General features: G+C 41.1%; 1 protein-coding gene across 1 annotated transcript in view; it reads right to left on the bottom strand.

Annotated features, from left to right (window-relative positions):
* The window catches only part of COMP (cartilage oligomeric matrix protein), a 153,376-nt gene that overhangs the window by 103,817 nt on the left and 37,545 nt on the right, over nucleotides 1-12,014 (bottom strand). The window contains exons 4-5 of the mRNA XM_078671385.1: nucleotides 4,202-4,377; nucleotides 3,148-3,285 (exon numbers count right to left, since the gene is read on the bottom strand). Coding sequence (XP_078527511.1) covers nucleotides 3,148-3,285; nucleotides 4,202-4,377 — 314 coding nt within the window. The remainder of the gene's footprint in view (nucleotides 1-3,147; nucleotides 3,286-4,201; nucleotides 4,378-12,014) is intronic.

The raw sequence follows: 12,014 nt of genomic DNA, 5'->3' as shown, positions 1-12,014 counted from the left end.
TTATCTCCATGTGGTGGCTGAACTACAGCACGGGGAAGGCTGGGGTGGAGCTTGAAAGAGTTTCCTAAAGATCTTCAGACTAACTTTGTTTCATTGACATCTACATTACACAAAAACATGGTTATCAAAATGAAGTAATTGTAAAAAACAGACTCAAGTGTAATGGAATTTTACATTAACAGAATGTGTTTACAAAAATGGAAACTCAGCCAGAAGTGGAGTGGTGTGGCTCACTGGTTAGAGGCGGCAGACCTGGGAGCAGAGCACAGCCCGGGACCAGGGTTCAATTCCCGACACGGCAGGGTCTTGGGTCAATGTCCGCGGACTCGATAATTCTCGCCTCGGTGCCTACTCTAACTAGGGATCACACTCGGCAACTCTGGGCATTAGCTTGCCTCATCTCCACAACGGCCCCCCACATACGCTGGGGATGCATGGTTTCACCTTGGAGATACCCAGTAGGGACCATCTCACAGGGAAAGCCAGGACGGGTTCCCCAGCGGTCTACAGCGCAGAGATACTCCTTAGGGAGTCGATTCTAGCGCTTTAGAAACCCACAATCAATCAATGGTGTATGCAGAAAATGAAGCGGAAGGAAGGTGAATTTGGGTGTTTTTTTGGGAAGTAGCACTACTAAGTTTTAAGTGAACATCACATACCTGTAGGTTTGTGTGTATGTACATACCAGTTTTACCCTGGAAACACACATCCATTTTGTTCTTTCCAAAGTCAGCAATAAGTATGTTTGCTGGTGTGATAGGAGGTGAAGTACTTCCCTATTTTGGAGGTGAAACACTTCCCTATTCAATGGTATCACAGGGCAATGGGATAAAATATGTTCTTGGAGAGCAAATACATTATCTGTGGAAATCTGTGACAAACTTTCTCATGCAGCATTTTCTACAAGGTGACAAAAATGCTTATGTATGTTTTTTGCATATGTGCTCTCCTTAAAATCTGCGACTGGTATGCATTTCTACGAGTACAGAATATTTATGTATACAGCATGTTCAGAAACTTGCTCTGAACTTCTGAGTAAAACTATGCTAGCAAATTTCCATTTTTTTTTTGCCCATGGTTTTACGAATGAGGCATGATCCGGCACTGGTAATAGGATAGTATAAGATACCGTCAAATTTCTACATTATTTTTTAGGAAGTCAAAATCCCATAATCTGAACTGATGCAAATTTGCATAAGTGGCAATTGTCACAGAGAATTAAAGATAGCAACATAAATTAAATATATAACTCTATTGTTAGTTTGAAAAACATTTTTGAGAATTGTTGCACTTTTTTCAGTGTAACTCTCAAAGCAAAGCTGACAAATAATTTAGAGGCCTATTGAGCATAAAGTCCTCTTTTCCTTTTGTAAGAGTTCATGTCATTTGGTTGTAACCCGTGAATTGTTGGCAGAATAGAGACACTTGATTTCTGAGCTCTTTTAGAGTTAACAGTACAAAGATAATACACTGATAACTTCTGTGTTCATAAGAAAGGCTCCCACATTTATTACAAAATGACTGGATAAGTTAGCCCGATGAGTTGGCTTTCGTATAAGGATCCGTAGACCATTGCCTTTCTTATGGTAAGTTGAAATCACTATGAAACAAATAGTTTGGCACTAAGATGTGCCCATTTTTTTAAAGTGATCTCGGTATTACCATGCTTGAGAAACAACGTCATTTGTTCAATCGAATTTTGGTATAGTTAACTTTTGGAATGTTGGTTTCTCAACACTCTTCCATCAGCTATAATCTTGTGATGAGTCAGTTACATGTGAAGACAAATCACAATATTTCAAAAACATTAGTAATCTTGAACAGTTCAAAGAATGTTTGTTAGGACTAGCAAGAAGGTATGGCTGTTTTTGACCTGAGGGAACAGATTCCGCAATGCCTCTTGAATCTTATACATTTTCTACCGCAGTAATAGTAATATCATAATTCAGGATATGCATATATTGTGTTTGTCTGTAATAGAAATTAGGTCTACAACCTTGGCAGAGTGTATTGATTGGACAATGCAACAAAAATATATTAGGCATTCACCCTTACCACTAAAAGCTCCACTATTCTTTGTACCCAGGTACGAAAGTGCTGTTCATATTTATATTGATTACAGAGCACTGGGCAAAATGAAATCAGCAGTACAGTGCTACTCTTATTAAGGATTTAATTTTACAATATAGTGTCTAGAAAATAAATGGATACTGGATTTTGAAGGAGGCCATCATCCAAGTTAGAATAATCAGTAATCCTTCATATACAGTATTTGGATCCTAATGAACAGTAGAGTGGTGGCAGAAATTTGCCAATTTCAGAAAGAAATGCAAAATCCCACTGAAAATCCACTAGTAGGAGTTGGAATTGTGTGATGGAGAAAATGGTACCAATGTATTCTTCTGTTGTTTTACTATTTCTACCAGCAGTTTAAAGACGTTCCATTACCCATCCAATTGTAAATCTTTTGCATAGGTCAGATCCCACTTATAATTCAACCATTTACGAGTTGCAAGTACGGAAGTGGTGTGTTTACACATCTATTTTGCCCATCCACAAAAGTGGGAATTGAGCACCACTTGTGCATCAATTGAAGCCAAGCCGACTTGTGAAAGTGAACCACCACTTCAAAATCAGTCAAAAATCCACTTCAGAAAGAAGACAAATATACGAAAAACATTCCTAAATTGTGGTAGAGGCAAAACAAACCGGAAAACAATGTGACGATAACCACAAACCACATGAGCATCTACAGTTAGGCCTTTAGGTGGGAAGAATGAAAAAAAGGTGTCAGAATGTTCTGATTCAAGTGACTATTCTATGGAAGGTGGTGGCATGGAAGGAACTCGTTCGCCATTTAATTTCTTTTGAATGATTCTGGAGTCCTGCTGCCCTTATGCCTGATCAGGTGGCTGAAACTAACGGCGAGACCTTTGTTGGTGAGAATACATCAGTGAGGGACATTCACACCATCACAATGTACATAGAACATCAAGAACTTACACCCCCTTTGCTTTCCTAAACTCTAGATCTTGTAGCGGATTTTTTTTCTGGCAATTCGGTCAAAAAAAGCAGCAAGTACATAAAGGGTTAAAGTTGTTGACCATTGATAAAGGTAAATGCTGACATACATATTCAAGAACGTACCTGCCTATGCGCCTTCGCGTATGCTAAGCCCACACCCTTGACCACTGGCCCTGTAGTTCCCAGAGGACAAGGCTCGCAGTAGAAACCAGGTGCAGTGTTGATACAGGCGACGTGACGGAGGCATGGATTGACGCTGCACTGCAACGAAGATAAGAAAGTTGTGTGAGTCGTTGTGCATTGCGAAAAAGAACAGCTAAACCCACAAACGACATTAAGATGCATGTACAGTGAATGTATGACGTTACAACGCAAACATTTACAATGCATTCCTTTAGATCGCAGTTTTTACATTGCAACATCCATTACAACGCATGATTTTACATCACATGCCATCACAGCGCATTTTTAGAAACTACATTTACAACGCATTCCATTACAACGCATACCATTACAACGCATATTACTTTTAGGGCAACGGTAGGGTAAGTGTTGGATAGTGTAGGGGTAAAAATTACTATTCCCACTCCAGTGTTACTATTCCCACTCCAGTGAGTGCAACAGTAGTGTAAGTGTTGGATAGTGTAGGGGTAAAAATTACTATTCCCACTCCAGTGAGAGCAACAGTAGGGTAAGTATTGGATAGTGTAGGGGTAAAAATTACTATTTCCACTCCAGTGAGTGCAACAGTAGGGTAAGTGTTAGATTGTGTAGGGGTAAAAATTGCAATTCCCCATTACTTACCTAATAATGCATTGTAATGGCATGCATTGTAGTGACATGCGTTGTAATGACATGTGACCACGAAGGAAAATTAAATAAATAATACATTTTCCCTCGTTGTCATCTGTCGACATACCTACACCACCCCATCCGGGCCCACCGCCCAACTGCCCTTACCTGCACGGGCCGCGGCTGCTTTACGTGAACACCAGATTACTTTAAATAAAGTTATATTTTTGTGTTTTTTTATTCTTGATTTATTTAACGTTCTGCAGGTGCGATGGGATGAAATACACGGAAGGCTAATGAAAAGAGGTCATTGTCATTGGTGGGTGAGAAATACATCCCTGCTGAGTCGGAAATAAATTAGATTACCATGTTCTTTGCTCCTCACCTCATTGATATCCATGCAGTGAGTTCCATTACCGGTGAAGCCAAGCGGGCATGCGCCGCACAAGTACCCCATTGTTGTTTCTATGCACGACACGCCGGGGAAACAAGGGTTTGGGATACACCTGTTTTGAAATGCAGCCACGCTGATTCCAGGTCCGATGGCTCCAGGATTTATCCCTGATCGAAATGAGACATGAATACAATTCAGATCCACAGATATAAATGTCAATTTACAGATGAAACACACCATGTGCCCCCACCATGCACAGTATTGTCATCAACGATATCAGTTCCGATGTCGCATTGATGTTATTGATGATGTCATAGTCATGTCATAGGTGATTTATATGTGAGGTCATAAGCAGTGCATGGGGAGGGTGCAACATGTAGTTACTTCAGTTAACTACAACTGGTGAATTTCAGTGTTTTTTTTAGTTTAACCTTCGTTCTTCCTTCTCCTTCATCCTGCTCATCAGAAGATCGTTTTGATGTTTCAAGTTTCATGAACTTATTTTCCTCCACATTTAAAAGAGGCAGATTGTTGATGGCTCATGCCTTTCATGTGTTGCTATTGTTCTATTCTGGAACCTTTTAATATTGTGATGTGAGCGGCTGCTTGGACTGCATTAAAGTAATAATGCATAATGTCAGCCTCTGTGTCTTTAATGAAATCCAGATTCTCTAGTCATGGTAATATGAGAAATTGCAATTTCAGCTAACTATACTGTCACTTTAGGCTTTGTTTTTCCGTGAATTTCTAGGGTTTATTTCAAGGTAAATTAGCAGTACAAAGGGGTGCCATTGTAAGTAAGGCAGCCCTAGTGGCTTTGTCAAATGATCAGTATACTAAAATATACAAGGAGGACTATTGGCTTTGTCAATAAATCACCAAAATACATTTTCAATTGCTATAAGTCAATGGTTTCCCAAGTACACACATCTCAATGCTTAATAATAATTGTCACAAAAACATTTTAAATAAAGATTTTTTAGATGAAACAACCATAGACGTGTCTTCGAGACTTTGTTTAACATTCTTCAGGCCATGGAATGCAGCCATAGAACCTATCACAAGGGATTCCTACACTCAAGCTGAAAAGCATACAGCTCAGAGTACTTTAAAAAAGATGGTTAGATTTCCTGTGGTCAGGTATTCAAGGATCTTGGAGATTTACTGTGAGGTTTTTTTAATGTTGTTAGGGTGGCTGCTGCTCTTCCTGCAGCCCACCACAATATTTACAAAAAGGTTTACCCCTGCCCCTTCTTGTGGCACCAGAAGGAAAAAATAAATAAAAACCCTTGCAGGGCATTATAGGGCAGGAGCAGTAAATATGAGATGATCAACCTGTTTCATATTCCTGCCATCCAGTTTTTTTTATTGTTCATTTATGGATGCCCAGATCTGCCCGGATGACCCAGTAAGTTTATGTCACCTTGGGGGCTGAGGAGGTGAGGTCCGAGGCCTGGGGCCCCAGTTTCCCCACCAGCTCCTCATCCCACATTCATCCTGGCTGCCGGCAGGAGCCAGCTTTACATTTTTTTGGGGAGGGGTCCTGGTCCCACCCACGTCTGTGCACACTTTTTGTAAATGTTGGGGGTCTTTGGGTTAAGGCCCAAGACCTCCGCGGGCTCGCTGACTCCCTAGCCAGAACCCATTGTGGGTGCCAGTGGAGCTGGCAATACTGTATTTACTCCTGCCGCGGGAGCAGCCTTTACTGTTTCTGCCTGTGCTCTTGCGGGGCAGGTACAGAACTCCTTCCAAATATATTTATATAAAGGAGCAACAATATATTTTCTAAGGACCCAAGGGATAAGGCCACAAGGCCAGTAACTTGCCCGGGAAGGGGGGCTCACAAACCCTCCTCTCCTAGTATTGTTTCAAACTAAATCAATTCACCCACCACCAGTCTCTGATCCACCCTGAGACCATTAAAATAAAAAACAGCACTTAGCACAAAAAACATTCACTTTTGGCCCCAGTAGGGTTCTCTCTCGGGCACCCCTACAAGTCGTTTTGGATCTGGATCTTCCTTCCCCCCCTCTATTAGTCCACAAATGGCTGAAAAACATCATTGTTGATCTGAGGCATCCAATCTGACCTTATCTTTTGATCTGCCCATCCCGCTGTGACCCCGTGTCTCTACATATCTATACATTTTGAACCTTAACTTTTTTCCTACCCCCGCTTGATGGATCATCCTGAAACTTTCTAGTGAATAGCAGATGTGACTGAACCTTTTTATGGAAGGTGAAGATTCATCAGACCAAAGTTATTCTGAAATGAAGAAAAACACATTTTCGACAGAAATTTGGCCGAATTATGACTACATGGTGGTGACCACAATGTGTGATGTTATATATATATATATATATATATATATATATATATATATATATATATATATATATATATATATATATATAAAAATCTGAATTGTATTCATGTCTCATTGAGATATATATATATATATATATATATATATATATATATATATATATATATATCAATGAGACATGAATACAATTCAGATCCACAGATATAAATGTCAATTTACAGATGAAACACACCATGTGCCCCCACCCTGCACAGTATTGCCATCAATGATATCAGTTCAGATGTCGCATTGATGTTATTGATGATGTCATAGTCATGTCATAGGTGATGTATATGTGAGGTCATAAGCAGTGCATGGGGAGGGTGCAACATGTAGTTAATTCAGTTAACTACAACTGGTGAATTTCAGTGTTTTTTAGTTTAACCTTCGTTCTTCCTTCTCCTTCATCCTGCTCATCATAAGGTTGTTTTGATGTTTCAAGTTTCATGAACTTATTTTCCTCCACATTTAAAAGAGGCAGATTGTTGATGGTTCATGCCTTTCATGTGTTGCTACTGTTCTATTCTGGAACCTTTTACTATTGTGATGTAAGCGGCTGCTTGTACTTCATTAAAGGAATAATGCATAATGTCAGCCTACGTGAAATCCAGATTCTCTAGTCACGGTAATATGAGAAATCGCGATTTCAGCTAACTATGCTGTCACTTTAGGCTTTGTTTTTCAGTGAATTTCTAGGGTTTATTTCAACGTAAATTAGCAGTACAAAGGGGTATATATATATATATATATATATATATATATATCACCCTCACCCTTCCAAAGAAAGAATTGAGCTGCACACTTCGTGGTTCGTTTTTGCAGTTTAATTTAAAACGCTCCTATTTTCTTCCTAATGCATTTCAGCCCACCTTGGGCCTTCGTCAGAGGAGGAGCACGGCTGAAAACATCGCGCTGTGGTTACACTGACAGCACCAGGTTCGCTCAATTTCAATGTTATTAATTACCCTCCAGTGGGTGTAACCTTTAATTTCTTTGCCGAGCTTTCTGGTACCTGTAGTCCAACCAATTAATTACTCTCCTTCGGTGGGCGATGTTTCCTGTTCATGCCATGTTTATTTTAATCCTTTTGATCCACGATACTCCAGCAGATATCTATCTATATATATATATATATCTCCCAGGAATTAACCCATGTAGTCTGTTCTTCATGTTTATCAGTGCCTGCACTAGAGGGGAGGGCTATATATAGTTTTGAATTCATGGCGCCAAATTAGAATATGAAAGCGAAATGCGTCTCTCTGTCATTGCAGGGTCGTGGGAGACCTGAACAAATAAATTAGCCCTATTCATCCCGATCATGAGTACGTGCCACTTACTCTTTGGAGCTGGATGGATGTTTGGTGTATATATATATATATATATATGAAAAACAGGAACTCCTCTCAAGTGACAGAAGCAGAAGCCTCAGCGGGGATTAAAAGCAGCTCCGTTTATTATTCACAGATAAATGGCGAATGCATTTCGGCCGGTTTGGCCTTCGTCAGCGCCTGCGGTGGATATAAATGAAACCCACGTTTCTGCAGTCCTTAAAAAGCCCAACCAAATATCGGCTCCGCCCCTCGGCACTAATTTACTCAGTTCAGCTGGTCACAGAAGATCTCAGGACTCAGTTTCCCAGGATGCAGCAGTGGCTCCTATATATATATATATATATATATATATATATATATATCACACTCGTCTCCAAGCAGCTAGCGCACCCGCACATTCCCCGCAAAGATGAACAACACATGAGCAAGCCGATAGGTGAAACGCGTTGTTTCCTGCCATTAACTTTCACTTTCTTGCACCAGGAATCCTGTTGTGTCCGGGTACGTTTTTCTAATAAAAAAAGCATTGTGGAACACATATATATAGTTTCATACAGCGTGCAGCAGAGCGCTGCATTTCCAAGCACCTCCAATCCTGAAACGCGTCTGGCGATGGAAAAATGAATTCAGAAGGCCGTTTGTCTTTGAGAAGGTACCTGCTGGCAAGGTGCTTAATAAAGATTTGTGAGCAAAATAAACTCCTGGGTGGCCTCAATTCGAAGGGGTTCCTGTTTGTGTGCTATATGTATGTACATATATATATAAAAATTATTTATTACACACTATTCCCAACACTGTGTGTTATAGGAGGCCCCCGCCAGTTGTATCTGTGGCCCCTTGTGTGCACCCCCCCATATATTCAAGAGACGCCACTGTTGGTTGTGCTAGAGATGCCACTGTTGTTTGTGAGAGACCCCACTGTTGGTTGTGACGCCACTGTTGGTTGTGACGCCACTGTTTGTTGTGCAGGACGCCACTGTTGGTTGTGACGCCACTGTTGGTTGTGACGCCACTGTTGGTTGTGACGCCACTGTTGGTTGTGACGTCACTGTTGTTTGGGACGTCACTGTTGGTTGTGACGCCACTGTTGGTTGTGACGCCACTGTTTGTTGTGCAGGACGCCACTGTTGGTTGTGACGCCACTGTTGGTTGTGACGCCACTGTTGGTTGTGACGTCACTGTTGGTTGTGACGTCACTGTTGGTTGTGACGTCACTGTTTGTTGTGACGGACGTCACTGTTTGTTGTGACGGACGTCACTGTTTGTTGTGACGCCACTGTTGGTTGTGGAGGAGGGCGTCTGGCTCTTAGTAGAAGAATTGTGCTGAGGGAAGTTTAGGAGGGAAGTTTAGGAGGGGGGGGGGTCATTTGCTTGTGTTTCGAGTGAATAAAATGGAGGATACAAAAAAGAAATAAAAGAACCCTGTCTTGGGAAATCAAGGTTTTTCAACTACAAAAGGTTTCAGGAGGAAATACAATTATCTCATGGATATAAAATATATTACTCACTCCTAATATGCCCGACACAGTAAGAAAACTTCTTAATAAGTATTTCTGTCTAGCAATATATTTGTGCTATTTTAAGGTTTGAGATGCAAGTCTTTTAAATGCATGAGGAATCCAAGAGTACATCTAATGCTGTTGGCAAGGAGTTTAAAAAGTGCATTTCTCTTCTGTGGCTATTTCTGGAGAAAATTGCAAAATTAATTCCTCATAATGTCCTTATTTAAAATTTGTTTCCGTGATCTAATTTTGCAGCTCAACTTTTTTTGGGGGTATAAATTATTTTCATGTCTGTGCATCTTGGCCTGAATCATCTGTCCTCTTTCCACCCAAGGACATTCCTCCCACCGATTCAGAACAGCCGGCTCATTGTTTATTCATGAGCCAGGTTGGGCGGCTTTCGCATACTCTGCGAAACCCACCATGCCGACGATGGGCTGCCCTGAAGCAGCACACGAGCCACTGGTGATGCGGGAACGTCTTAGGTCACTGGTGACAGGGACATGGCTATCGACGGTGCAGCTGGTGCAGTGGCGCCGGTGCCTATAGTAAAGTACTATGGATTGTAAATCGCTTCAAGTGAGCAGAGTTTTCTAAGTATACTTGGAGGTATTTAGGGTGGATGAACTGTAATTAGTGGTGACATGCAGGGGCAATCCTCTTATATATAAATAAATATATATGTATGTATGTGTGTATATATATATATATATATATATATATATATATATATATATATATATATATATATATATATATATATATATATTTGAGTTTTTTTACTATTGGTCTGGGACCCTCACAGCTACAAGGAGAGCATTAGAGGGAACGCCATTGGCATCTTGAGCCCAAAGCTTTTGAACCAGCGGCCTACTTACCCTACAAAACAAAGAGCAAGACCTCTGCAAGACTCTTAAGACGCCTCTCTTTTGTTAACCTCTTTCTACAAGTTGCCTCTACTTCTCCCATATTTCTCGCCTTTTTTACCACAGTCTTAGTTCTATTTTGCGCCTGGAAACAATTTTTTGGGTAGTGTTGCACCTTACCAAATAAATAAAAAAATATAATAAAGCAAGTCAAACTGAAATAAACACAACCTGCAGTGCGTAATGAACTCAACTGGGTTAGAACAGACTTGTTTTTATTTGAACTGTACATCATGAAAACAATATCTTATATAGTCAGTGTGTGGTCGAATACAACATGCGAGTGTTGCGGGTTCAAACCGATGTCCCGTTGCACGGGGCAGAGGGGAGCAATACTCAAATGTACTCCTTAAAGCAAGAACAAGAAGCTTCCCACAGGACAACACATCATCTGAAACTATACATGGGCAAAGTTCATTCTGCTAAAACTCTGATCTTTAGACTTTGCGCCCTGAGAAGGCGTGTCAAAGCCCCCACTTTGTCCTGCCTTATGGCTGGAGACCTCCATGCTGTATTTACGGTGGACATCCTCCAGCACATTGAAGCCTTAGCCCTAGTATATCTTGGCACTAGACCCAACCACTGTATGTTTGTGTTTCCTGCCTTCCACTTTCTGCTCCCTCCAGACTTACCTGTCTCCAGCCCTGGTCCCCTGCTCTCTGAATAAATGCTTTCTTACCACTGTGCTGCTTGACTGCTCCCTAAAAAGTGTTTGTTGAATGTCTCGGTCTGCAAAAAAAGACCAAAGGCGCGACAAGTCTACGCCCAGAGGTTGGGTTCTTGCGTGGATATACATTTAGTCATTTTACGAATTTACAAATGTTTTCCAGGTTTGCCTGGAAGCACGTGACACTTGTAGGTTTCCAGGCTAAGCCCTAGAAAACTTTGGGGAATTTTATTTTTGTGTCTGAAAATATGCACACCAATATTTTCGTTTGAGGGTAAGTGTGAATGCTGTACCTGGCAAAAAGATATTTTCCGAAGGCGTAACCCTACTCCTAGACACCCCGCTTATCCTAGGGGGGCACCTTTGCCTTTTGAACCATGGAAAGGACTTTACTCCAGTCCTTGACAGAAGAAAATGTCTGACCCTTTTGAGATGGGAAAAGGTCTAAGACAAATTTGTTATTAGCCAAACATGTGTACGTTTGGTGGGGAGTGTAACTACTCGGATGAATTACCTGCCCTATATCGCAAACCAACTCTCCTCCCACTCCTCTCCCATACAGTAGATTTACTCACATGAAATCCTTGTGTGATTCAATCTTTTTACAAGAGTGGAACCGACTTTTCTCAATTAGAAACTTGAATTCACTCCCATAAATACATGCTTACGCAAACAGCTTTGAGAATTGGGTAGGCCTGGGCGGTAAGTTCCGTTCCGCTCGTGGAATTTGCAGAATTTGTGGAATTTGGGTAATTTTGCGTTCCGCGGAGAGCGCGAAATTACCCAGAATTCTGCGTTCCGCGACTTCGCGAATGTTTTTGCTTGCTCGCGTTCTCAAAATGCTTGTTTGCGAGATATTTCCCCCGAGCATGCAAACAGTGATTGCGAAATAAGCATCATGAACAAGCAATTCCGCGTGTTCGCGGAATTTCTGCGTGTTCGCGGAGATGTTTTACCATTTCTCGGAGATTTGCGTAATGCGATTACGCAAATTCCGCCCACCCCTAGAATTG

Source organism: Lissotriton helveticus, chromosome 12 (assembly GCF_964261635.1).
Source record: "Lissotriton helveticus chromosome 12, aLisHel1.1, whole genome shotgun sequence".
Classification (NCBI taxonomy): domain Eukaryota; kingdom Metazoa; phylum Chordata; class Amphibia; order Caudata; family Salamandridae; genus Lissotriton; species Lissotriton helveticus.
The sequence above is the reverse complement of the archived record's forward strand: the minus strand, read 5'-3'. Positions and strand labels throughout refer to the sequence as shown.